At 34.4% G+C, this 26546-nt stretch overlaps 1 protein-coding gene across 1 annotated transcript; it reads right to left on the bottom strand.

Annotated features, from left to right (window-relative positions):
* Positions 1–358: 358 nt before the first annotated feature.
* Positions 359–25803, bottom strand: LOC141671765 (alpha-N-acetylglucosaminidase). The gene is made up of 19 exons (XM_074478105.1): positions 25441–25803; positions 25242–25315; positions 24316–24530; positions 23293–23414; positions 22614–22699; positions 21495–21589; positions 7209–7290; positions 6927–7033; positions 6555–6585; positions 6351–6468; positions 5594–5644; positions 4781–4890; positions 4410–4512; positions 4050–4148; positions 3565–3675; positions 2377–2618; positions 1440–1677; positions 796–874; positions 359–672 (listed from the first exon to the last, which is right to left on the bottom strand). The coding sequence occupies exons 1-19, from the start codon at positions 25651–25653 to the stop codon at positions 437–439; spliced, it is 2412 nt and encodes an 803-aa protein (XP_074334206.1). The 5' UTR covers positions 25654–25803; the 3' UTR covers positions 359–436.
* Between the last annotated feature and the right edge of the window lie 743 nt (positions 25804–26546).

Genomic DNA, 26546 nt, shown 5'->3' with positions numbered 1-26546 from the left:
TACCTTCTAAAAATTTGCAATTACTCTTTTCTAGCATTTTCTGAAAATAGTTGAAAATGTTATTTTTCAGAAAACATTTATATTTTATTAAAATTTGGCCGCAAATAGTGTTTTTTTTAAATGACTTTTCGCTGTATATTTTAAACACATGTATTTTGAAAATTCTCAAATTTATTGTTACACATTAAAAAGTTTATGTTGTTTATATGAGTCAATATTGGATTAATTTAATTACCAATGTATCCAATGTTAGCATGTCTTCATAGCACTTGGAATCTTTCCTGTATATATTGCTTTTGTAACATATAATCACCTTGAAGAGCTTTAGCACTCTCAGTCACAACCATTTTTTAAGACATTATGTGAACGGATCAAAACTCGGATGCTTTATATATAATTCTCTTTATTTTTCTTACAATCGGATTTTATCCGGGTTTCAACCAAAATATTTTTCATACAATACACTTGATATAGCAAGAGCATCTCCTTCGGCTTTCACAGGGTAAGGCTCATTGCTTCTCTGCCATTTGTTCGAATATGCTATCCATTCCCTCCTCCATTCTTTCAACTTGAAGTCTTCATTACCTGTCAGGCTTCTGGACAAGTGATCGAAATACATGGATGCTCTCGGTAGGTAGTAGTTTCCAAGTAGACCACTCCAAAACTTGTTTGCTGATAAGACAACACTCGAATTGCATTAGTAACTTCTCTGGCATTCATGAAATTAAAAAAAAAAAACACTTCTCCGGCATTCATTAAATCAAAATATGGGGTTCCTAATATAGAAAATCTTACCATAATCATGAAGTGAGCTCTGTACTGTTTTTGTGCTATCAAACCACATTGTCACCTGTGTTCTGGCATTCCACTCATACTGGGATCATTTGGAACAAAGTCATATTAGAAGACATGAATGATGCAGCTTGTAAAAATTAATTTAGAATTAAAAAAAAAGCATGCAGATTTTAAATATGAAGTAAAATTTGATTAAAACATGCAGCTTGTGAAAATAAAATTAAATCTGTATAAACTGTTAATATTGTCCTGCATGCAAGTATATTTAAACGGAATGATTAAAAGAGGATGGATGAAAGATATCTCATCTTTTTTACATGTATTTACCCAAAAAGTATCCAATATTAATATTCCCATTTTCTGTACTGATCTTTAAGTACGGAACAAATTTTGGACCCAATTTTACAAATTAGACCAAAATTGAGATAAAATGAAGAATATAATTCTACAAGGAATTTAAAACAATCCAGGAACAACCCTTTGACTCAACCCTTTGACCCATGAAAACAGGTCCTAGTTCATTTTTATTAACTTGTCCTTCTCTTCCATTAGTTATACGAATATAACATTATGGAGCAAGAAAATATATCGATCAGTGATAAGCAGAAAGCAAGTATAGGAGGGCAGAATTATTTAATTCTCACCTGCTTCCTCTCCTTGTGATTCATTGCTAGATCTTTTGCACTCTCAAGCCATGTTCCAAGTAAAAAATTGTCATCAGCAGCCAAAAGCTCTTCAGTGTCTTTGATGAGTTGCAAAAACTTTTGGCTTTGGTAATTAAAAGTTTTTGTATCGTTTACTCGGAAGGCATGTATAGCATCCAAGTAAACCTGGTTTGCATACTTAGACAGTACTTGTCTAGTCAAGTCTACCAAATCGTACCTGTAAAAAGGCCATATATTGTTAGTACCTCTTATGATGTATACAAATTCAAAAAGTCATCCACGCTAGCTTTAGCTAATGAAATAAGAGCGACAAGGACAGGTCACTATCAGAAACTACTGTTGACTGAAGCTAGCTAGGTTATGTTCTAACAAAAAATCTACGGCAAGATGCTTTCTTAATTTCTATTGTAAGACCTTGTGCTAATTTCCACCTGTAGGGTACTTGAAAGATTTGTGTGTAATTGTTCTATTTATGATTCAAGAATCATTGTACGGTCCAATTCATACAAATTTACAACTAGCCGAATCATTTTAGAAATAAACAACTGTAAAATCTGCATGATTTTTTATTATGCACTGTCTAAGATTTAGAAAGTATTTCTAGAAGGCACAAAAGAAAGAGTAAATGTTTGGGTGGAACTGTGCCATGGAGGTAGTACAAAGTATTTCAGCCAGAAGTTCAAAAATTCTAGAAAATCTTCTCGTGATATTAGTGTACTTCAATCAAAAATTGTTTCTACTGAACTTCATTAATGCAAAAATAGTGCCTTTCTTCTGTACTATGCATATGTTTTAAAGAAAATTCCAAGTACCATTTCAGATAAAAAAATGACACAAATTTCGAGCAGATTATCATTGTATATACTGTCATCACACAGTACTGGAGGTTTGAATATTCAGAGCACTGGATGTTTACCTATATGTTAGGCTTCCAGCAAGAGCTTGTTTTGCATCAAGAAACAGCCTTAATGCTCTAATGACATCCTGAGTAGGATACCATAGATGCGACTGCGGCAAGGGCTTAGTCGTTTCATGATAAGAGAATCTTTTTTTGGGCGGTCTGAATATTCTTGGCATCTGTTTCTTTTTCGTATGAGAAGTTGTTCTTAACGATGGATCCCAATCAGGGAGCTTAACAATGAAATCAATGTTATGGTCCTGCATATATTTGATTACATAAATAAAATTAAAAGTTGAGGATTAGGAATCAGTGTATTAGTCAATATTGTATAGACTAAATTCACAGACGAAATGATATATATTACTACTAAAGTGTAACAAGTTCCAGATGGGCCTTGAAAAATGTAAAACTTATATTCCCAGGTGAAAATATATATGCACGCTCTAAATTGTGCATTATATTTATAACTTACAAACGTAGAAAGGAAATAACATGGGTACATTTTCCTTGACAGGTCAAAGGTACAAATTTTGGACCAGCACTTCATATGTTCATACGACTAAACAGATTCATTCATGCATTCAATTAGATAGAGAGTTGATCTTTCATTTTAGTATAGCCATGTTGTCTGACAGGAACCAAGATGCAGGAACTGCAGCAACCTATACAGGGTCCCCCCTTAGGTTCAACCTTGAACCAGCTCCCTCTTCAAATTTGTACCGCTAATCATACTCATTAATATGAGGTATATCCCTTCTACTTGAACTCATTGTACTACAGTCATTGTCATTAGTTTACTTTATGGTTGCTAAACTAAAAATGAGTACAATGATTCCCCATGTCACTCTCAATTAACCAAAAGAAAAGGATTACTAAACAATGAATTGCATAATATATCGAGTTCAAAGGTTTCAACGTAAAATGACATTAGCAACAAAATTTCTAGTTTCGATGTAAAAAGGAACTTTATACTTGATACTCTTATTACACTAGAGTTTCATGTAGACGTGTGAAAGTTGATTTGGGGGGGGGGGGGGTTTAATGAGTACATACTCTATCTAAAGTTTTTTCCTTTCCCTTCTGTATACATCTTACAAAGTGTGTATCTATGTATTACTGCCGCAAAGTTATTCTAATGCATATATGTAAACAAAAGAAATATGAGGAAGAAGAAAGTAACTAATTGAACTCGGTTAAACATACAGCAATACTATCTGTACAATTGTAAACTGTACGATGCAGAATTTCCCAAGCTTCCTGAACCTCACTATCTGCTTTACCATAACGCCTGATTGAGTAAGTTTTCAACCACTCCTGCCAAGGTAAAGCAAGTTTAATCTTTATCCGAAAACAGCAAAATATTTATTACAATTTCGAGAGATTGATGCATGATTTATCAAAAAATGGACATTGTCATACTTCAAAAACGTGGGTAACGTTATGTTACAGATTTTTCACAGTACTAATATCTAAACATCGTATTAGACAATAGAACTTCTGTATATTGCGGATTCTTCAGACCTCGAGATACCATGAGTTTATATTTACCTTTCTCTAAAAAACTGGAGGGGCAGATGTAGCCAAGTGGATCTAGGCAGTAAACTGGGATTCTACCATGCACGGGTTAAATTCCAGTCTGTTCACCCAAAAAAAAATGATAAATCAAAAGACTCTACAACTCCAATTACCTCAAGATTGACTTTATCACTTTGGAATGCCATTTCAGACATGAGTTCATAGACTACTGGATTTTGTTCTATGCCTTCCATGCACATGCCAACACCGACCTGTATACAACACAAGGATATTGGATAAAATAAGCATGTACACAGCTAGATTACATTAAGAAAAAGATAAAATTCTATCTTCTGTGTTCTTCTTAAACATGAACCAACAATATTACCATTAAATTAATCATATTGATAGATAACCATATATATGCTACTATCTTCTAAGGAAACCTAATACCTGATAATCTACAGACGTTATGAGTCTTTACCCACAATCTTGTTAATCATACTACCATTGTGAAATAATTTACTGCATACCATGGTTGAATTTTCACTGAGACGGGCATCAATTGGACCTGAAGCAACTGCATCCAATGTTCCATACATCTCAATATTTCCACCGAAGTTGTGCAGCATACACCTAATGTACATTGTAAATTATGAAATGCCAAGTGCACCGCTAAGACATAATAACTGATCTTATAATAACTTTTTGAATAATCAACAAGGGAGGTGAGTGACCAAGTACCAACTTATTTTAGTGGAAAGTTACATATTGGACTGAAAAAATTGCTCTGCAGTTACAACTGAGTTGGTTCTCAGACTCCCCCCCCCTAATAAAGTACCCAGAATTTTAATATATAAAATCTCTCACAAAAACAAGAAAAAGCATAGGTGTGGAGCTCTACCAGAGATAAGGAGTACCATAAAACTGAGAGGAAGACTTCCATATGGGCATGACATCAGCAAATAGATCAATGACTATCATCTTACCAAATGGAACCGAATGGAGAAGTGCCTGTCCATTTTAAGCTGTGTAAATAACTCAACAATATAGAAGTTACAATTATTTTATGTTAATAATATGTATACCATGCCTCTACGACTGGCCTAATTAACAAAACATAATAAAATTTATAACTATATATCCACACTGTTAAGCCAAAAGATAATTTAGGGACAATAGGAAAAGCAAAGGAACACTATTACTTTGTGATATTTCTAAAGATCTTTTCTTGAATTATATAACAAACCTATAACAAGATTACTAAAAGGTATAATGACTGAATTGTATGCCAATAAAGATCAAGCTTAAATCTTAATAATTTGGGAGATATATACATAGGACCAGATATTAAAGTAACCTAATTGAATCAACTTATGGGTCGAATATCAAGAAAAAAATGGCCTCGGAAAATTCACAGCACAAAACACATCCTTTTGTGAATGTTGTGGCTGCTGAGGTCTATTTCCGTGAATTTTAAATATAAATTTCCAATTGTCTCAGTTTTAAGTTAATTTTCGAAATTTTTTATAATAACTGTGGCCTTTTGTGAATACACGTTTTCACTTAAGGTTGTTTCTTCTTCATTTCTCCCATATATATGACCAGACCAATCCATTTGAGTAGCTCAGTATGTCAATGCAAAAATAAAAAACGATGACAAGAGGAGTGCATCAGTGAACAGAGCAAAATGAGAGGAATTTTCCGAAGTGCATACTTTCATTTGTGGTGGTTGCCAGAACGATGAGTCTGAATAGAACAGCCAACCCTGAAAATTGGTACAAATGATTAGATTAGGTTGGTTCACGAACCACAAAATTGAAGCTTAGATTCCAAAGTCATTACGATCAGTGCCTACAATATCTATTTTTGATTTATCTGAAAGGACTACGTGGGCCACAATCTCTTTCTCAAGAGAAGTCAACTTAATTATAGAGCAAGATGGTTACACAGTCCAAGGTTCGGAAAAACATCTCTTAGAGGAATGAATACAACTCCCCCATAAACTTTTACTTCCGAAATGCAGGGAGGAATTAAATTTATTTATATGTTGTCTCATGGCTCTGACCAAGTAAACAACAAGAGAAATACATCACAAGCATCTAAAGATGTCTTCAGAGGAAATATGCTTATATTTTCATAATCTAGACTTCATTACCTACTAACCATCTCAGTCCAAACCCTGTTGGGTTGACCTGTCAAAGAATTACCCGGAAATATTCTTATAATTCCAGCCATATGTAACTCAATTTGACATTCTTCAACCTTCTAAGTACAAAAACCTTAGCCGTATAGAAATACAGTGCAGTAATGCAGTTTACATTTACAATTGTCTTTTGCTAAAAATATACAAACTCATGGGAGCAAGTCTAAGCAATGAATACATCAGATTTAAGAAAAATATAAGTATTTTTCTAACTATCTTAACAGAGGAATCATAATGGTGGAAAAGGTAGCATGAACGAAGAACCTACTTGCATAAGCCAAACTGCATCTTTATCTGCTTTAGACATTGCCTTGTAAACGGCAGAACCAAGAGAAGAAATAAATTCAGGATCACTTGTAGGTGGGGAATTCTCGTTGAATGTATCACTGCAATGAACATTACATTATCCTTTTATATCTCATTTATACTCAAGTGTTTTGGTCATATTTTTTTTTAGAAAGGGGGACAATACCAGTTGTAAATGTCTGTGACATCTCCATATTCTGCAAGGAACATGCAGAAAAGATGAAACAACAAAGCTAAGTCAGTCATTTATATATAATTAGAGAAAACACATCACATATTTTGCAGAGTTACACAAAAAATGCTTAACATTTAAAGGAAGTAACTATATCATTTGCAATATGGAAGAAACATATAAAGTAATAATCAATACATTTGTGTATGTGGGTGCATCAGCAAGTGCACAACATCTTTATGATTCGCAATAAGAACAAATATAAAAGTATATATGTAATATTGCTATATAATTCAGAAGGCAATATATAACTTCTACTTGTATACAATTTTGGAACATTGCTACAGACATAAAAATGTAACAAACCTTTGATTTGCTGCTTAATAAATGCCTCCCCTATTTCTATAAACAAAGGATCTGAAGGGTCAAGAAGGAAAGTGCAGCACCATCGAGGATCACCAGTAACAGTATTCCTGAGGTTATTGAATAGCAAAATAATATGCTAAATTATGAATAAAGAGAATGAACAATATTAATAATCTATAGTGTTTTTTTTCAGCAGAGAAACTAACAAATTAAACAATAGCATGACGTTGAACTGGAGTATAGATTTAAAATTTTAAATTTTATGCTAGCAGAGAGCTATACCATTCCCCGAGCCTAGTTATATTCGCAGAAGGATATATCTTCTTCAGTGCTGCCGGAACATTACCAGAAAATGATGGGAGGACTAGACAAATGAATAAAAAATTTAGAAAACTTATTAAATTTTTAAACGAATGCATTACAAAACTATCAAAAAAGTTCACTTTGCAACCAAAAGAACCTTTCAGAAGTTCAGATGTACCATCTACAAATTTCATATCTATACTATTATAAGGAAAACATAGTTTCGTTTGGTCAGTTGGTTAACACCTTCCAAAATAATACCTAAAAATAATACCTAAAAATAATAACATAGTTTAAACATAATACCTAAAAATAATACCTAAAATAATACCTAAAAATAATACCTAAAAATAATACCTAAAATAATACCTAAAATAATACCTAAAATAATACCTAAAATAATACCTAAAATAATAACATTTTTAAAATAGTTTAAAAATAATACCTAAAAATAATACCTAAAAATAATACCTAAAAATAATACCTAAAAATAATAACATAGTTTCCTAAAAAGTATGTTAACACCTTCCAAAATAATGTTTAAACAAATATGTTAGATATATTTGATAATGTCATGGTTAATATGATTTATGTTTAGTTTTCAGATCTTACTTAAACAGGATAAATCAGTACTTACTGGAAGTCAGGACTTAATGATATCAGTACTTATATTATCAGGAAATAATCATCAGAAGATGGATATCAGAACTTAAGTGCTGAAGGACGTTCAGATAAGGACAGTAGCTGATTAAAGGAAAGAAGATCAAGATAAACATAAGAAGAGATATGCATGAAGAAGAAATTCTATGAAGAATAGAATACTTGGAAGAAAAGATATCTGATTGATATATTTTAGGAAGCAGAATTATATTCCATATCAATTAGCGATTATCTTGTAACTGTGTATTATATAAACACAGACATAGGGTTTACACTATAAGTGTTATCATATTCGAGAAGATTATTCATTGTAACCCTAACAGCTCGCGTGATATTTGTTCATCACTGAGAGGTAACAGTTCCATACTGTAACAGAGTTTATTGTTTCAATAAAGTTTGTTTTCTGTTACTTGAGATATTAAAGTTCGATTTGATTGTACTTTACACTGTATTCACCCCCTCTACAGTGTGTGTGACCTAACAAGTGGTATCAGAGCTTATCTGTTAACGCACATACAGTTAAAGATCCAAACACAATCATGTCTGACACAGAAACTCCAACTAAGCCTACCAAAACTGAAGAACCTCCAAAGACACAAATTCAAAGTCGGTATGAAACCATCAGAGTTCCCATACTGAGACCATCTGAATATGCCATATTGAAGGTGAGGATGACCATGTTTCTGGAAGCTACAGATCCAGAATATCTTGATAGAATCAAGGAAGGACCTCACAAACCAACCAAGCTCGCTGTTGCAGTTGCAGGTGAAGCAGCAAAGACCGTACCAAAGGAGAAGAGTGATTATACTGCTGAAGATATCGCATCAATTGCTAAGGATGCTAAGGTACGACACTTACTGCATAGTGCCATTGATAATGTAATGTCAAACAGGGTAATTAACTGCAAGACTGCTAAGGAGATATGGGATGCTCTGGAAACAAGGTGTCAGGGAACTGATACAATTAAGAAGAACAGGAAGACAATACTCACTCAAGAGTATGAACACTTTGACTCAAAGGCTAATGAGTCATTGACTGATTTATATGATAGATTTGTCAAACTCTTGAATGATCTGTCACTGGTTAATAAGGAGTATGATCTTGAAGATTCAAACCTTAAATTCCTGTTAGCTCTTCCTGAATGTTGGGATTTGAAGGCAACAACAATAAGAGACAACTACAGTCTTGATAAAACAACTCTGGATGAAATTTATGGAATGCTCAAGACTCATGAACTTGAGATGGAACAAAGAAGCAAGAGGAAAGGAGGAAAGTCAAGGACAGTTGCTCTTAAGGCTGAAGAAGAATCCCCCAAGGCAGCTACCTCAAGGAAAGACAAGGGTAAAACTCTTTTCACAAAGTCTGATACTGAGTCATCAAATTCTGAAAGTGATGATGACTCAGATTCTGAAAGCTTGCCTGACACTGATGCTGATGAGGAGATGATGAAGCTGTGTGCTCTTATGGTGAAAGGGATTACAAAGATTGCATACAGGAAGTTCAGGAAGGGAAAGAAGTTTTCCAGGAAAGCCACAAGTTCTGATAAGAAGAATTTCAGAAGATCTGAGGGCAGAGGAGGAAAGTCTGATAGAGGAGATTATACCAATGTCAAATGCTATAACTATGGTGAGAAAGGCTACATATCTCCTGATTGTAAGAAAGTGAAGGGTGACAAAGGCAAGGCTCTTGTCACAAAGAAGAAAAGCTGGACAGACTCCTCAGACTCTGAAAGTGAGGAGAACTATGCTTTGATGGCAAATGCTGATAAAGAAAGTGTTGAGAGCAGTTCTGAAGCTGCTGAAACAAAGGTACCTCAGACTACTTATGCTTTTCATACTGATGATATTAATGAGTTGAGAAGATATCTTAAAACCATGTTTGTTAGTTATAGAGATCAAATTTTAACATGTGAAAGATTAACTTCTGAAATCTTGCTTTTAAGAAAAGAAATGATTTCTTAGAAAAAGAGTTAGTTATGTTCCATCAAACTCAGAAGGATAGAGATGATGCTTTTTATGTTAGGGATGAAGTGTTAAAAATGAATGAATCTCTAAAAATTGAGTTAGAAAAGGAAAGAGAGATAATCAGGACTTGGACTAACTCTGGCAGAACAACTCAAAATTTGCTAAGTAGTGAAAATTGGAAAGAGGGCTTAGGTTATGGAGAAGATAAGAATGATAAAGGAACTGTAGAAATTAAGCATGTTGTTAAGCAAAAGCCAAAGTTAAAACCTGTTAAGTTTGTAACTGTAAAGTCTGATAATGAGAAATCAGAAGTTAAAGAGGGATTAACTTCTGACAAACTAAAACAAGAAAAGACAGCTGAAGTAAACATAGGCTTAATGACAAAGAAGCAGCTTAAGCATAAACTGAAAGATGTTAAGAATGCAAACAAGGTAAAATCACCTAGGAAAAATAGGAATGGAAAGGAAGGTGTAAATAAAAGCAATGATTATAAGCCTGTTCCTGAAGCTCCTAAGAAAACGTGTCATAACTGTGAAAGTTCTAACCATCTGGCTTCTTTTTGCAGGAAGAATAAGAACATAAACTCCTTACTTTCAAAGTCAGGAGTTAAGAGTCAGTATATTAGATATAAGCCACAAAATCCTTGTTTTCATTGCGGTAGTTTATGGCATTCAATTTATATTTGTAAGGAATATCATAGTTTGTACTATGATTATTATCAAATAAAATTTTCCTTAAAGAAAGTTTCCATTGTTCCTTCTAGTGTAAATTCTGATACAAAGTCTGATAGTGTAAATTCTGATAAGAAAAATGTTAACATAAACTCTGATGCTAAATCCGCTGCAAATGTTAACAAACTTGATAAGGCCAAAGGATCCAAGCAAGTCTGGGTCCTTAAAACTAATCATTAGTGGTCTTTGTGATTGCAGGGCAACAGGAAATATATCCTAGTTCTGGATAGTGGATGTTCAGGACATATGACTGAAAATAAAGCCCTGCTATCAGACTTTGTGGAGAAAGTTGGCCCAAGTGTTTCTTATGGAGATGGCAACATTGGAAAAACTTTGGGATATGGAAATATCAATCTTGGGAATGTCATCATTAAAGAAGTAGCTCTGGTCTCAGTACTTAAACAGAATCTGCTGAGTATAAGTCAAATCTGTGACAGAGGTTATCATGTTGATTTCTTTGAAGAACACTGTGAAGTTGTGAGTAAATCTAAAGGAAAAGTTGTTCTGAAAGGATACACGCGTGGTAACATTTATGAAGCTAAGCTTTCAACAAGTACTGATGGTTCTGCAATCTGTCTGATGAGTAGAGCATCAATTGAAGAAAGCTGGAATTGGCACAAGAAACTCTCTCATTTAAATTTCAACAATATAAATGAGCTGGTCAAGAAAGATCTTGTGAGAGAACTGCCAAAGTCAGTATTTGCTCCTGATGGCCTTTGTGATTCTTGTCAGAAGGCCAAACAAAGAAAATCTTCATTCAAGAGCAAGACTGAATCATCAATTCTTGAGCCTTATCATCTACTACATGTTGATCTATTTGGTCCAGTGAATGTCATGTCTATTGCAAAGAAGAAATATGCGTTGGTCACAGTGGATGAGTTCACCAGATACACATGGGTGTATTTCTTGCACACAAAAAGTGAAATTGCATCTATCTTGATTGATCATGTCAAACATTTGGATAAATTGGTCAAAGATTCTGTGAAAACCATAAGGAGTGATAATGGCACTGAGTTCAAGAATTTGATAATGGAAGAGTTCTGCAAAAACCATGGAATTAAGCAGGAATTTCCTGCTCCTGGAACTCCACAGCTAAATGGAGTTGTTGAAAGTAAGAATAGAACTCTCATTGAAGCTGCACGTACAATACTTGAAGAAACAAAACTTCCAACCTATTTTTGGGCTGAAACTGTGCAGACTGCTTGTTTTACTCAAAATGCAACACTCATTAACAAGCAAGGTAAGACACCATATGAGATGGTGAAGAAAAAGAAGTCAAATCTGAAGTATTTTCATGTATTTGGATGCAAGTGTTTTGTTCTCAAGACTCATCCTGAACAGCTATCCAAATTTGATCTAAAAGCTGATGAAGGAATCTTTGTTGGATATCCACTTTCCACAAAAGCCTTCAGAGTCTATAATCTGAGAACAAGAGTGGCCATGGAATCTATCAATGTCTTTTTTGATGACAAGAAGATTACTGGACTTGAAGATTTTATTGATCATGAACAGCTGAGATTTGCAAATGAAGACTCAAATTCTGATACTGAAAATCCTGACAATCTAAGTCCTGATACTGTAAACTCTGATGGATTAAACTCTGATGTTATTGAAACTGTGGTGACTACGCCAAAGGAAGATGCACCTATGCAGGGGGAGCATACTCAAGATCTTACCACATCTCAAGAAGCATCAGAACATACATCTGGCTCTTCAAGTTCTGATTCGTCAAGTTCTGATAAGCCAAGTTCTGATAGTTCTGAAAATCTAAATTCTGAAGAATCCAACTCAGAGAGCATAGTTTCAGGGGGAGCATCAGAAAATGAAGTTGAAGACAACATGAATCATGGGGGAGCATTCAGTTCTAGAGAAAACCTTCCATCTGCAAGGAAGTGGACTAAATCACATAAACCTGATTTGATAATTGAAAATCCTGATGCAGGTGTCAGAACTAGAACAGGTACTTCAAACGAATGTCTTTACAATTCTTTTCTTTCTCAGACTGAGCCAAAGAAAGTGGAAGAAGCTCTTCAAGATGCTGATTGGGTGCAAGCAATGCAGGAAGAGTTAAATGAATTTGAAAGAAACAAAGACCCTAGTGCCAAGACCAAAGAATAGATCTGTTGTTGGTACAAAGTGGGTGTTCAGAAACAAAACTGACAGTGATGGCATTATTACAAGGAATAAGGCAAGACTGATTGCAAAAGGATATTCTCAACAGGAGGGAATTGATTATGATGAAACATTTGCACCAGTTGCTAGGTTAGAAGTCATAAGGATATTTTTGGCTTATGCTGCTCACAAAAAGTTTACTGTCTTTCAAATGGATGTGAAAAGTGCTTTTCTCAATGGAGAATTGGAGGAGGAAGTATATGTTGAACAACCTCCAGGCTTTGTAGATTCCAAACTTCCAGATTATGTCTACAGACTTGATAAAGCACTTTATGGACTTAAGCAAGCTCCTAGAGCATGGTATGAGACTTTAGCTCAGTTTCTTCTGGAAAGTGGATTTAACAGAGGAACTATAGACAAAATACTGTTCTACCTCAACCATGGAAAGGACTTACTTCTGGTCCAGATTTATGTTGATGATATCATTTTTGGGTCTACAAATGACAGACTTTGCAAGAAGTTTGCCAAACTGATGCAGTCAAGGTATCAGATGAGTATGATGGGGGAACTTAGCTATTTTCTGGGTCTTCAAGTCAAGCAGAATGAAGAAGGCACTTTTATTTGTCAAACTAAGTACACCAGAAACTTGCTGAAGAAATTTGGAATGCTTCTTTAAGTGCATCCACTCCCATGGCCACTGCAACAAAACTGGACAAGGATACTGGTAAATCAGTAGATATTACTGATTACAGAGGTATGATTGGCTCTCTACTCTATCTAACTGCTAGTAGACCTGATATCATGTATGCTACCTGTCTTTGTGCAAGATTTCAAGCAGATCCAAGAGAACCTCACTTAACAGCTGTAAAAAGAATATTCAAGTATCTTAAGGGAACAGCTGATCTGGGATTGTGGTATCAACATAAGTATCCCAGAGAATCAGATTTTAAACTAATAGGTTACTCAGATGCAGATTTTGCAGGTTGCAAAATTGACAGGAAAAGCACAAGTGGATGCTGCCAATTTCTTGGAGGCAGATTGGTTTCTTGGTTTAGCAAGAAACAAAAGTCAATTTCCACATCAACTGCAGAAGCATAATATATTGCTGCAGGAAGCTGTTGTGCACAGATTCTTTGGATGAAAAATCAGTTACTGGATTATGAGTTAACATATTTCAAAATCATTTTCTGTGATAATCAAAGTGCTATTGCTATGACATGTAATCCAGTTCAACACTCTATGACAAAGCACATCAGCATCAGGTATCACTTCATCAGGGAACATGTGGATGAAGGTACAGTGGAATTGCACTTTGTTCCAACAAATCAACAACTAACAGATATCTTCACAAAACCATTGTGTGAAGCTACTTTTACAAGATTGGTAAATGAACTTGGAATGGTTTCAGGTTCTTTCTCTAAATCTGCTTAGTTTTGTTCTGATGCATAAGACTTTATGATCAGTATTTACAGAATTTACTCTCTTTGTGTATTCTGTGCTTAATTGAAAAATGTATTTAAGTACTGACTGTTGTTTGATATATGTTTTTAAACTCTAAAAATGTTATGTCTGTTTGTGTAACTATTCAATCCTATTAGGATAACTGTGCTAGATGCTGACTTAGTAGTCTTCAATAAACAAGGGATCCCATGTTAGAAGTAATTATTTCTGTGGAAATTCATTGACACAAGCAAATTCTGATATTGAGCTTAGTTGAGTTTACTTTGTCTATCTTATTACTAAGTCACAAACTAGAATATTACTTCTCATCTGTTGAGTTCTGATGCTAGTAAATTTCTTTGCGTCTCCTGGCATTCTCTTGCCTATATAAGCAACCACTTCACATCAGGCTTTCCATCAAATCTTTTATCACAAACTCACCTTCATATCAAAAACACCATGGTCAATTACAATATGTTTTTGAACTACGAAAATTTAACATGGAGCTGAGCTGTGCCGATTGGCAGCAGGAATGGCACGTTACTGCCATTCCTGATGAGATATGGGACTCCGTTCCCCAGGATGTACTTACCCACCTCCTGTTCTTCTACATGGACTACCATCGCCATCTGGAGCGATTGGAGGAGGAAAGGCTGGAAGCTCTCCGCCAGCAAGAGCGAATCATTCGACTCGCTATTCTGTTTGTCGAGAGTAGGAAGAAGAAATGATTTATTTTCTTCTTCCTGTTTTTCTTCATCATCAGCCTTGCCCTGCTTCTTGAGCTAGGACAAAGGCTGTTGACGTTAGGTTTAACAGCTTAGGGCAATCTTGTAAAAAATTTTGATGTAATTTAAATTTCATGAATGTATTCTCTTGATATATTAATGAAATTTGTTTTTATTTCAAGATCTTGTCTCTGAGATATGTTGTAATGCATTGATAAATCCTGATACATTCATATTCTGATGACCATATAAATTCTGTTTTAACTTAAGTTCTGATTTTACTTTATCAGTATTTGCTCATCTGATTTATTATGGTCATTTTCACTCGAATTTTTTTTCAGAATATTGATGTTGCAGTGAAAAATTGATTCACCTTGATTAATTTTGAATAAGTGGGAACAGTTTCAATTTTGAATTAAAACTGATTCACCTTAATTAATGGAATAACTGGGTAAGTGGAACGGTTTTTCCTTGAAAAACTGCAAGTGGGTAAGTAATGATTACTGTTTTCTCGTGCCCATTAACTATTCATTTTTACTGCATGTCTGACAGGTGTCCAACGGTTACATTTTTTTAAAAGTATAAGTAAGACAGAGAGAGGATTTTTTAATCTTTTATTTCCTTTCATACTTTTTCTCTTTATTTGCTTTTACTCTCTTTCTTCTTCTAACGTTGGTTTTTCATATAGACATTCTATCAAACACCTAACAGGCACTTATAAATCTCGATTAATTTCATGGCACCTAATAAATTTGTTCCAAACAACTATGCTGCAATTCTTGATAATGCTGAAGCTCCGTCTGAATTGCATTTTGTGCAAGATCTTCTTGCACACAGTGAAATCGGGTATGCATTGACCCAACCTTCAGTCTTCTTAAGCCAACAAGTTCTGACACTTTGGAGGACTGGAAACTTTGATAATGGTGGTCAAAATGGTACTCCTAGTATTGTTTTCGAAGTGGGTGATTCTCCATATGCAGTCACTCCTGGTACAATACGCAAGGCTCTACATCTCCCAGAAGGATGTACTTTTTCAATTCCAGAGGAATCCGCTCTTCAGGAGTTAATGGCCAGTTTGGGGTATGAACAGAGTTTGGCAAAGCTTGGGCAGTTGAAACGGGCTCATATCAGAAGGGAATGGAGCTTCTTTTTCGACTGCATCACTAAAACTTTTGGGAAAAAGTGTTCGAATTTTGATGTCATCCCCATAATGAGTCAGCACATCGGGTATGCCATTATAAACCAAACTCATTTTAATTTTGCAACCGCTATAATAGGTTTTATTGGGGATAGGATGACAGAGGATAGGAATGTTGTCTACTTTGCTAGATTCTGTCAACTTATATATACTTTTTGTACTAATGAACCTCGACTAACCAGTATCTTAACTCCACCTTTTAAAGTTGCAAAACGATACTTTAATGACCTGGTAAATGCTGACACTAAGAAACCAGTGGTTAGACCTTTACAGATTCCTCAGTCTGTAAAACAGATCTTAGTAAATGCTGATCCTGATTCCTATAGATCTGTTTATCCTGATGTCCAACCAACAACCACCTCCCAAACATCACAACAACCATCAGCACCTACCACCCATACTTCTCAACCAACACTCAGGCAATATCTCAAATCATATATCTCCACTTCTTAGACAGTTCAACCCTCATCCTCAGAACCTCCTGTGAAACCTTCATCTCCTAAGCCTAAGAGGACAAAGACTGTTCCTCAAACACCTCAAAAGAGAAGGAGGATTGTTTTGAGAGATGAATCAGACAGTGAGAAACAGGTTTCTACATTTGAACCTGTTGTCCAAGAAACTGAGAAAGTGACTTCTCAGAAGGATTCTGCAATTGGGGGATCTAGGCTTCTCAAGAGGCTTAGAAGAATGACTGTTCCTGAAACTCCCAAGGAATCCATATCTACAAAGAGATACAAGAAACAGAGGGCAAAAAGGCCAGTTTCAGATGATGAAGAAGCAGCAGCTAAGGAAGGGGATCAGGAATCTCTGATCTCACAAGAAAAGGAAGATGAAGAAGCAGCAGCTAAGGAAGGGGATCAGGAATCTCTGATCTCACAAGAAAAGAAATCTGTTCCAGTCACTACTTCTCCATCCACTCCAATTCAGGAAGCTGTTACTGAAAAGGCCAATACACAATCTGTGTCTCCTGTTCAAAAATCTGTATCTCCTGTTACTACAGGCACATGTGCTGATATTGATATCCAGACCTTGGTTGTGCCTGAAGTAATTCTCTTAGAAGCTCCAACAGCAATTAATCAATCAACAACACCTGTTACTGATGCTGCTCAAACTCCAGAATTATCTACTACACCTTCTCTGCATCTAGATGCTGATGATCAGAATATAGGTGAGCATCAGGATATGGCTGTTGATTAGAACTTAGAACCAGATCAGCAATTAGAGGATGCTGAAGCCTCCATTGCTACTCACACTGTTATTTTATCAGAAGATACTGATTCTGTAAGTTCTGATGCTGCAAATGCTGGAGAAATTGGTGATGCTGCTCCAAATGCAGATGCTGATGAAGCAGGTCCTTCAGGACATGCCCCTCCACAAACTGTTCTTAAATCTGAACTTGTTAAGAAGTTTGTTACCGGAGAAGCACCAGTGCCTTGGAGTGAAACTCCTGCAGGACAGGAGTGGAACTCCGTTTCCTGTGTTCCAACTGCAAAGCATCTTGCTGAGCACTTGACTAAAGCTGATGAGATGTTAATTACTGATGATCTCAAAACACAGCTTAGAGTCACTGCATTGAGTACTAAACATTTACAAGGTCTTCATTCAACTACTCATGCAGAGCTACACAAGATTCGGGAAGAATTTATCAAACAAGATCAAGTTCACAAGATTGATAAGAAACAGTTCTTCAAACCTACCTTTGACAGGATTGCTTATATTGAGAAGACTCAAGAGAAACAACAAGCTCAGATTGATAATATTCTGAAAAATCAAGCTTCTCAGCAATCTCAACTTACTGAAATCCAAGCCTCGGTGGAATTGCTTGTCTCTCTTCTACTACCTGCTGATGCCAAAAAGGGGGAGAAAGTAATTAAGTCCAAATGCAAGACTGACAAGACACTGAAAGGGAAGGATGATGAGAAGGATGATCAAGGAAACTCAGGAATGGGTAGAGGTCATAGTCAAGGTAGAGATTTCTCATCAGGAAAAGAATTAGTTCTGCTACTAGTAAAAGGATAAGTTCTGATGAACTTTTAGATCTTGATGAAAAAATGTCAAGACAGTTATTTCTTCAAGAAAATCCAGGAATGGACTTGGAAAGTTTAATAGAAGAAGAAGCCAGACTTAAATCAGAGAAAGTCACATCTAAATCTGAAGCTTCTGGTAAAAAGATACTTCCAAAACTCAAAGGCATTGTGATAAAAGAAAGGACAAATACTGAAGCAACATTGGCTAAATCACAACCGCAGATAGATCCAAGATCCAAAGGTAAAGAAAAGATTGGTGAACCTATCAAGGTTTATGTGCCTCCTGTGAATGAAGAAATCACTGATGAAAAGGATGATCTTGCTCTGACTTCAAGAAAAGTTTTTAAGAAAACCTCTGACATGGCTCAAGTTGTTCAGAGTCAAGAGACAGTAAGTTATGATATTTTGAAGAAGCAAGTAAACCTCTGACACAGCTCAAGTTAACTTGAAATCAGAAGATAGATCAAAGAAACTCCTACCAGGATTCACTAAAGCAAAACAGACTCGACCTTTGAAGACTGCTGCAAGTGGTTTTGAAGCAAGAGTAGTTACTGGAAAGGAAGCAAGAGATAAAACTGGATTGGGAAGTGCTGATGAAAGAAGAATACAGAACACTACCAATGATCCAACTTCCTTGAGTGAACCAGGTATTGGAGCAATTCCTGAAAGATTGAATCAACTGAAATCTGTACAAATGGTTTACCATACCTACTTGAAAGAACACATCTTGTTGTACTTCATGACAGATGGTAGGGTTTATCATATAAGGCAAAATGCCATTCCATTGAAGTATTTTGAAGAATTGGAGCATGTACTATTCTTACTTCAAGTGGATAACAGATTGACAGGAAGTGCTGCAAACTATTTGAAGGATCAGATTAAGAGACAGAAAATGCTTTATTCTGTTAAGTCTGACAGCACATATGTTCCAAAGTACAGAGATCATAAGGGTGATATAGTTAAAATGAAGCCCAATACTGCTAAGATTATTACTACCTTTCTGGGTTACAGGGCTGTGGAATTCAATCTTGAGTCTGATAAAGCTTATTTGATCAGACTGGATCAGGATATAAGAAAAGCAAAGATTAATGATCTCAGGGCTGCAATCTTTCAAATTGGTGAAGATAATGCAGAGCTTAAAGATGCTAAAAGGAGAATGATTGATGAACTTAGATATGCTGAGAGATGTTTGTTGAAGAACTATCTCAGAACAACTCCTGACATCAGAGAGATCAGAAGATGAAGCCAAGTCAAGATCTAGAACTGCTTAAATTCTGATATTTGTACAGACTGAAGCTGTTATCAGAAGTTAAATATTGGTAAAGCTTTAAGGACTGTAAGTTGTAGTTATCTAGTCTAATTCTCATGCATTTGTACTTAATGTTTTTGACATCATCAAATATTTGTTAAACTTGTATATTATGCTAATTTACAAGTTGGGGGAGATTGTTAGATATATTTGATAATGTCATGGTTAATATGATTTATGTTTAGTTTTCAGATCTTATTTAAACAGGATAAATCAGTACTTACTGGAAGTCAGGACTTAAGGATATCAGTACTTATATTATCAGGAGATAATCATTAGAAGATGGATATCAGAACTTAAGTGCTGAAGGACGTTCAGATAAGGACAGTAGCTGATTAAAGGAAAGAAGATCAAGATAAACAAAGAAGAGATATGCATGAAGAAGGAATTCTTTGAAGAATAGAATACTTGGAAGAAAAGATATCTGATTGATATATTTTAGGAAGCAGAATTATATTCCATATCAATTAGCGATTATCTTGTAACTGTGTAGTATATAAACACAGACATAGGGTTTACACTATAAGTGTTATCATATTCGAGAAGATTATTCATTGTAACCCTAGCAACTCTCGTGATATTTGTTCATCACTGAGAGGTAACAGTTCCATACTGTAACAGAGTTTATTGTTTCAATAAAGTTTGTTTTTTGTTACTTGAGATATTAAAGTTCAATTTGATTGTACTTTACACTGTATTCACCCCTCTACAGTGTGTGTGACCTAACAAAATATAATTTAATTAAAAAATTAAGTCATGTGTCTAATATAACTACAAACTCTATAAATTATTATCGAGTTTAATTTCTAATGGCACTCAACTAAACATGATTTCGTTTGTTCGGTTGGTTAACACCTTCCTGAAAAGTATGTTAACACCTTCCAAAATAATTTTTAAACAAATATAACTTAATTAAAAAATTAAGTCACGTGTCTAATATAACTACAAACTTTATAAATTATTATCGAGTTTAATTTCTCGTGGCACCCAATTTTTTTCTTACCTCTTTTGTAGGAAACCAAACACTTTCAAAATTAATTTTATTAATTCAAATTATAATATAATAAAATAATTAATAAATCGAAAAAAATTTAAAAAAACAATATTAAGAAAACAATACCAAATCATCCCCAAAGACCACTGCTATTCAAAACTCCCACTTTCCGACCAAACACTTCCAAAATTAATTTTAGTAATTTAAATTATAATAAAACAAAATAATAAAAAAAATATAAAAAATAATATTAAAAAAAACAATACCAAATCAACCACATAGACCACTGCTCTTCGAGACTCCCACTTCTTATAGGCTCTGCACTTGCGCACCAAAGCAACCTATATGTTGTAGTAGGAGAACTTTTTAAGATTTAACTATACAAATTTTGAATTATTCAATAATATAATACATACAAAATAATGCGTAAATATTTTAACTTTATTAATCTCAATAATAAATAACAATTTATTTTTATAAAATATTAAAATAATAGGATTACAAAGATTATAATCAATCTGTGTATCACACAAAAAAAATTGTTACCACCTTCCAAATACTAAACTCAAGTAATTTATTAAAATACTTAATTTTTGTTTAACATAATGACAAACTCTACAAATCAATTTTATAGTTCAATAGCACTTTTCAAAATAAATAAATCTTCTCATTAAATTATAAGTAAAATAAAAATCCTCATCCTACTCAAATACATCCTACCCAGAAACACGTGCAACATTTTTTATTATACTCTCATTGAACTTCGTTGTACGCGTCATAAATTCACCCAGTCTCGTGAGCGGCCAGCCATCGAAACTCAATCCGCTCAAAACTCAATCAAGTGTACTATTGTAAAAAAAATGTTAGATATCTTTCAATTAAATAACTGATAAAATATTATCAATTTACAAATAAACAATATATGATTATATTATATAAAAAAACATAAATATCAAAACCGACTATTTAGTCCGTGCATCGCACGGGTTTTAGGCTAGTATTAGCAATGTACAGATAAGGAGATGTTGATGTTGCTTTACTACAGAGTATAGAGTAGTTCTCATGCAACAAATATTCAACCTCTATTTCATATTAGAATATGTACCTGGAGTCATGCCTAACTCTAACATCCGAGATAATATCTGCTTTTGCAGCCCCAACTGATTATCTAACCAGTTTTGTGATAGAGGCCCACCCCACCTGAGATAGTGCAAATTATATTAAACCAGTTGACAAATGAATATACAAACACATCATGAAGGGTAGCTATTACATCATCATTTTTTATGTAAAGAAGATGGATAGACATAAAAATCATAGTATTGCTCTTATCAGTTAATAAAATTGTAAACAATATCTAAAAGACTAAAACTATACATTAGAAGTGGTTGAGAGATTGAGATTTTGTCCTTTGGAGGTCCACAGGCATGTATTAAATTTTAATAAGCATTCAAACTGTCGGATAGCTGGAAGGGAAATCAATCTCAACCATGGGTCACTTAACAAAAAAGTTTCGTGGACTCATTCTCCAGCTTGTTCAAGGTCTTTGCTATGTAGTTGTTGGATGAAGTGGGGGCACCATAACACTCTGATGTCTCAGTCCTGTTAGATACTAAAGGATATACTGGTTATGCGAAAATGATGTGGCTTAAGTGGATTCTACTACCTCCAATGGGCTGTCATGTGGAAGATTAGTCCATATTTCAAGCAGAATGTTGTGGTAAATTATTCAAGATCACAATTTAAGCACACAAGGCTTCAAAGAAATGAGAATAATTTCAAAGCGGTAAATTATTCAAGATCACAATTCCCCTCTCTCCTCTCGTTTCTCTTTTTGACAGTACTTATCCCCAAAACCCATCTTCTCTCTACACTATGCACCAGCCTATTTTTATCCGCCAGATTTACCAATCCTGGACAATGTCTCACTTAAACCATCACCTGCGACAATGGAGTCATCTTCTGTTTTCCTTCAGTGCTAATTTGATTCAACTAATGATCTATTATATTAATCTAGACCTTGAAACACATTTTTGGGACTGTTTGAATTAAAGAAGAAAGAAGAATTTGTTGATGTATGATTGTTCTTACTCTAGACCTTGAAACACATTTTTGGGACTGAGTTTGCATTAAAGAAGAAAAAATAATTTGTTGATGTATGATTGTTCTTACTCGACACTAGACATAAAGAAACCAAAAAGGTAAACAAGTTGCATATGCCTACCCATGCAAGTTTCCCATGCGAGCCCAGGCGAGAAAAGCTGGTCCCCCGAAGAAATCATCCAACTCCAGCTTACTAATATTAAATCCCTGAACAAACATCAGAAAACATGTGTGTATATATCATATAACTAATCTCACGTAAGATAGGAGAAACCACAGTAACATTATGTAACATGTATATATGCAGCTGTCAGTTATAGTTACCCATCCTTTTAAACAATATGTTTAGGTTCTTCGCATCAACCCCCCGCCCCTCTAAACACACACAACAAAACTCCTCAGGGGTAGTGTAAAATTCCTTAACTTGCAACATCAAATCTTTAAAGCAGCAAACCATCAGCAGAAACCCTATTACATACTCCGTTTGGTACTTAGAGATTCTAAAGAACCCCTGTTTACATTTATATTATTACTTCCAATTAAAATAACGAGTCACGACAAGCCCAGCATTCACAAAGTAGGGAATGCATCTGGGGTCCTCGGACTTAAGACAAAACTTTATATCATAATATCATGAGGTTGGCCTAAATACATTCACAAGTCTTACAACCTCGCATTTGAGAACAACAATGCGCAAATGCACATTAGTTAAACAATTATGAGGTCATGAGCCTATGGAGCTTGACCTCTTAGGCTCAATATATAGCTTTGTTCAATCTAAAACGTATAAGTTAGTTCACCATGAAAACTTTTTGCCAGATTGCTTCTTGTGCAGTAAATGCCAAAGGCAGATTAACTCCTTGTAATGCCATCCAATCAATCTCTTTCTCCCATCTTTCCCAATTCCACCAAACATAAGAATCTGCAAATGAATATAAAAGATATAACTGTATTCTAGTTAACTAAAAGGGTCAGGAACACACACACACAGATATATATATAACATAACCAGTTACCGAATAAATAACTTCTCAAGTTTAAGTAAATTTTAATAACAAGACAGTTCACGGTCCATCTTACTATAATCTTATGAACCATCTACAAATCACAGCTTTTGGTATTTTTTTCTTTTTGCAATATTCTAGTGGATTAAGGATAAGATAGTTTATAGAACATAAATATGGCACTTGAAAAATAACATGATCACCACCTTAGATAGATGTAGTGAAGTATGCTGCAAACCTAGTTAACTCTTGATTAGCAGCATTATGATATAGACTGTAGAGTATTATAGCACTAACGATGACATGATTTAAGTAACTTAAATGAACAAAGGCTGGTCTTTCTGTAGGAAAGTAACAAATCTTGTGGATTCATTTCTAAACTAGAGTACTAAACATAACAAAACAAAAAGAGCATATATAGACAATCATTTAAATAAAATTATTATGACTCCATATCACATGGACATTATCACATTGAACAATTGTTTACTCATTCTTCCCGTCAGATAATTCTAAATCAGCATCTGATGCTTCTGGTCCCTATAAAACTTCGAAATTCTTAGTAATAAGATATCCTTTCTTCACTGACGTGACTTATTAATTCTTTCTGAGAACTACATGGCTAGAAAACCACATTGGATCTTTATGACAAGCAATTATCATACTTCTGCTTTCCCTTCAATTTAATCAGTGAGGATGGTTGAACATCTCATTAGCATTTAAAAAAATAAACTCATGAAATCCAGTACTTAATCAGTGAGGATGGTCAAACATCTCATTAGCATTTTAAAAAATAAACTCATGAAATCCAATACTTACAACTAGAAGTGACAACATTTTGGTAATAGTTCCATGGGACTGGTCGCTTAATTATCACTCCCTCCTCTTTTAAGATACGGGGTAAAGCTCCTGATTTTGGGATGGAAGCAATCTGAATTCCACCAGTCTTGTCCCATGAAATATGAGCACCGCACCAATACTTTAAATACCAGTGTAGTCCAGATGTGATTTCAACTGCTGTAGTGCCTCTAATACTGCACAAAGTATACACTATGATAAACATAAGCACAGACATTAGAATAGATATAATACCTGTATTAAAATTCTAGACCTCTAAGTCCTTCATTTAGATAATAGCATATGTTCTCCTTTCTAATTTTCTTCATCAAGATGGTAGCAAACAAAATTTAATTTTAACTAGTTTAATCATTTAATCCTTCTTAGTTCAATAAATAGGTTGATTACTCAAAAGTCAAAAGGTAATCATATTTGCGTTTTGGAGGGAAGAAATAAGTGGCATCAAATTAACTACATTTATAAATTACAAATTATGTGCTTTCTATTATGAAATTCAAATTATGTACTGTCCAATAACCTACATTTCCAGCGAGGACCATCGCATTTTACAAGCAATCACGTCAAAATATAGTCTCCAAGTTTGCATCGACAATAATTTATCTTCTTACAAATTCTAGTATAATCTTCTTCTCTTTTCAAGATTAGGTAATTAACAGAGACAAACTTTGAACTTTAAACCTCAGTTTCATGATTTTTTCTAAAATAAAAACAGGACCACACTTACAGTAGTTCAAACATCAAACCCTTGAAACAACTTTACGATCTAGCTACATAACACATAATTTTTTTTAAAAATCACTGTTTAAATTTTCAAATTGTAGGTCACTCACTCAATCTCAGAAGGCCTCAAGTAAACAATGATTCATCAGTCAATGTAGTATACATACATTATTTCCGGAGAATTCGTGCTCGAATTCTTATAATTTGTAATCCAAAAGCAGCTTTTCCCACCACAAACAACCTATCAACATTAGTCAACAGCAAAATTCCAGTTAAAATCAATCCAAAACATAAAAAACAAAAAACCCAAATACAATTTCACAACAATTAACAAAATGCATCTTAAACCAAGAATAAAAATTGCACCTTTGGTATAATCTTGAATTCAAAACTAGACAGATGGGTAGGGAGCAATCTCTCAAGAACAGCTTTGGCTGCATGTTCTTGAACAAATGAAGATGATTTTTGTGTGTCTAAACGTTTGCTTAAAGACTCAATTGCTTCAAAAGATGATGATGAAGATGATATAGGTGGTAATAATAGTGCAAAAAATAGATACAGTAACTTGTATAGATACATAATTTGGGTTTGAATTTTTTTAGGCACCGTCTCAGTGTTGTGTTCTGCAAGTGTTGGCTTTTGTTGATTATCTACAACTTTGAGACTGACGCCAATAACAAGGGTCTCCCATAAAAGCCAAGAAAGGGGTCCAACCTGGGGTCCACTTGATTATTTTGACACGTGTGCAGCTAGAAGGTGGTTAGAGCAATTTCAATTGGGTTGCTACATCAACGTTATGAGTTATGACTAGGGGTGAGTTTCGCGTGAAATAGGCGGGTTTAGAGCTCATAACCATCCGAACCAAATTTAGCGGTTTTACATTTTACTTAACCATTACCGTAACCATAATCGTTACTGATATAACCAAACCATCCAAACTATAATGGTTCGGGTTGGGCGGTTTCCGTTTAAACCGTTAAGAAAAATATGTACATATATTTACTAGGTAAAAAATTTAATAAGTTAATAAATTATCAACTAAACAAATTCATTATGTAATAATTTGGATCTTTTAACTTCAATATGTAACATTCAAGTGCACTTAACATATCATGGATTCAACTACTTATAAATATTAATGTTAGATATATTTGATAATGTCATGGCTAATATGTTTTATGTTTAGCTTTCAGATCTTGCGTGAACAGGATAGATCAGTACTTAACTGTTGATCAGTACTTATACTGGAAGTCAGGACTTAAGGATATCAGTACTTGTATTATCAGGAGATAATCATCAGAAGATAGATATCAGAACTTAAGTGCTGAAGGACAATCAGATAAGGACAGTAGCTGATTAAAGGAAAGAAGATCGAGATAAACATAAGAAGAGATATGCATGAAGAAGGAATTCCGTGAAGAATGGAATACTTGGAAGAAAAGATATCTGATTGATATATTTTAGGAAGCAGA

Source organism: Apium graveolens, chromosome 7 (assembly GCF_009905375.1).
Source record: "Apium graveolens cultivar Ventura chromosome 7, ASM990537v1, whole genome shotgun sequence".
In the NCBI taxonomy this organism is placed as follows: Eukaryota; Viridiplantae; Streptophyta; class Magnoliopsida; order Apiales; family Apiaceae; genus Apium; species Apium graveolens.
Note: the sequence above shows the minus strand (reverse complement) of the source record. Positions and strands in the feature narration are given on the sequence as shown.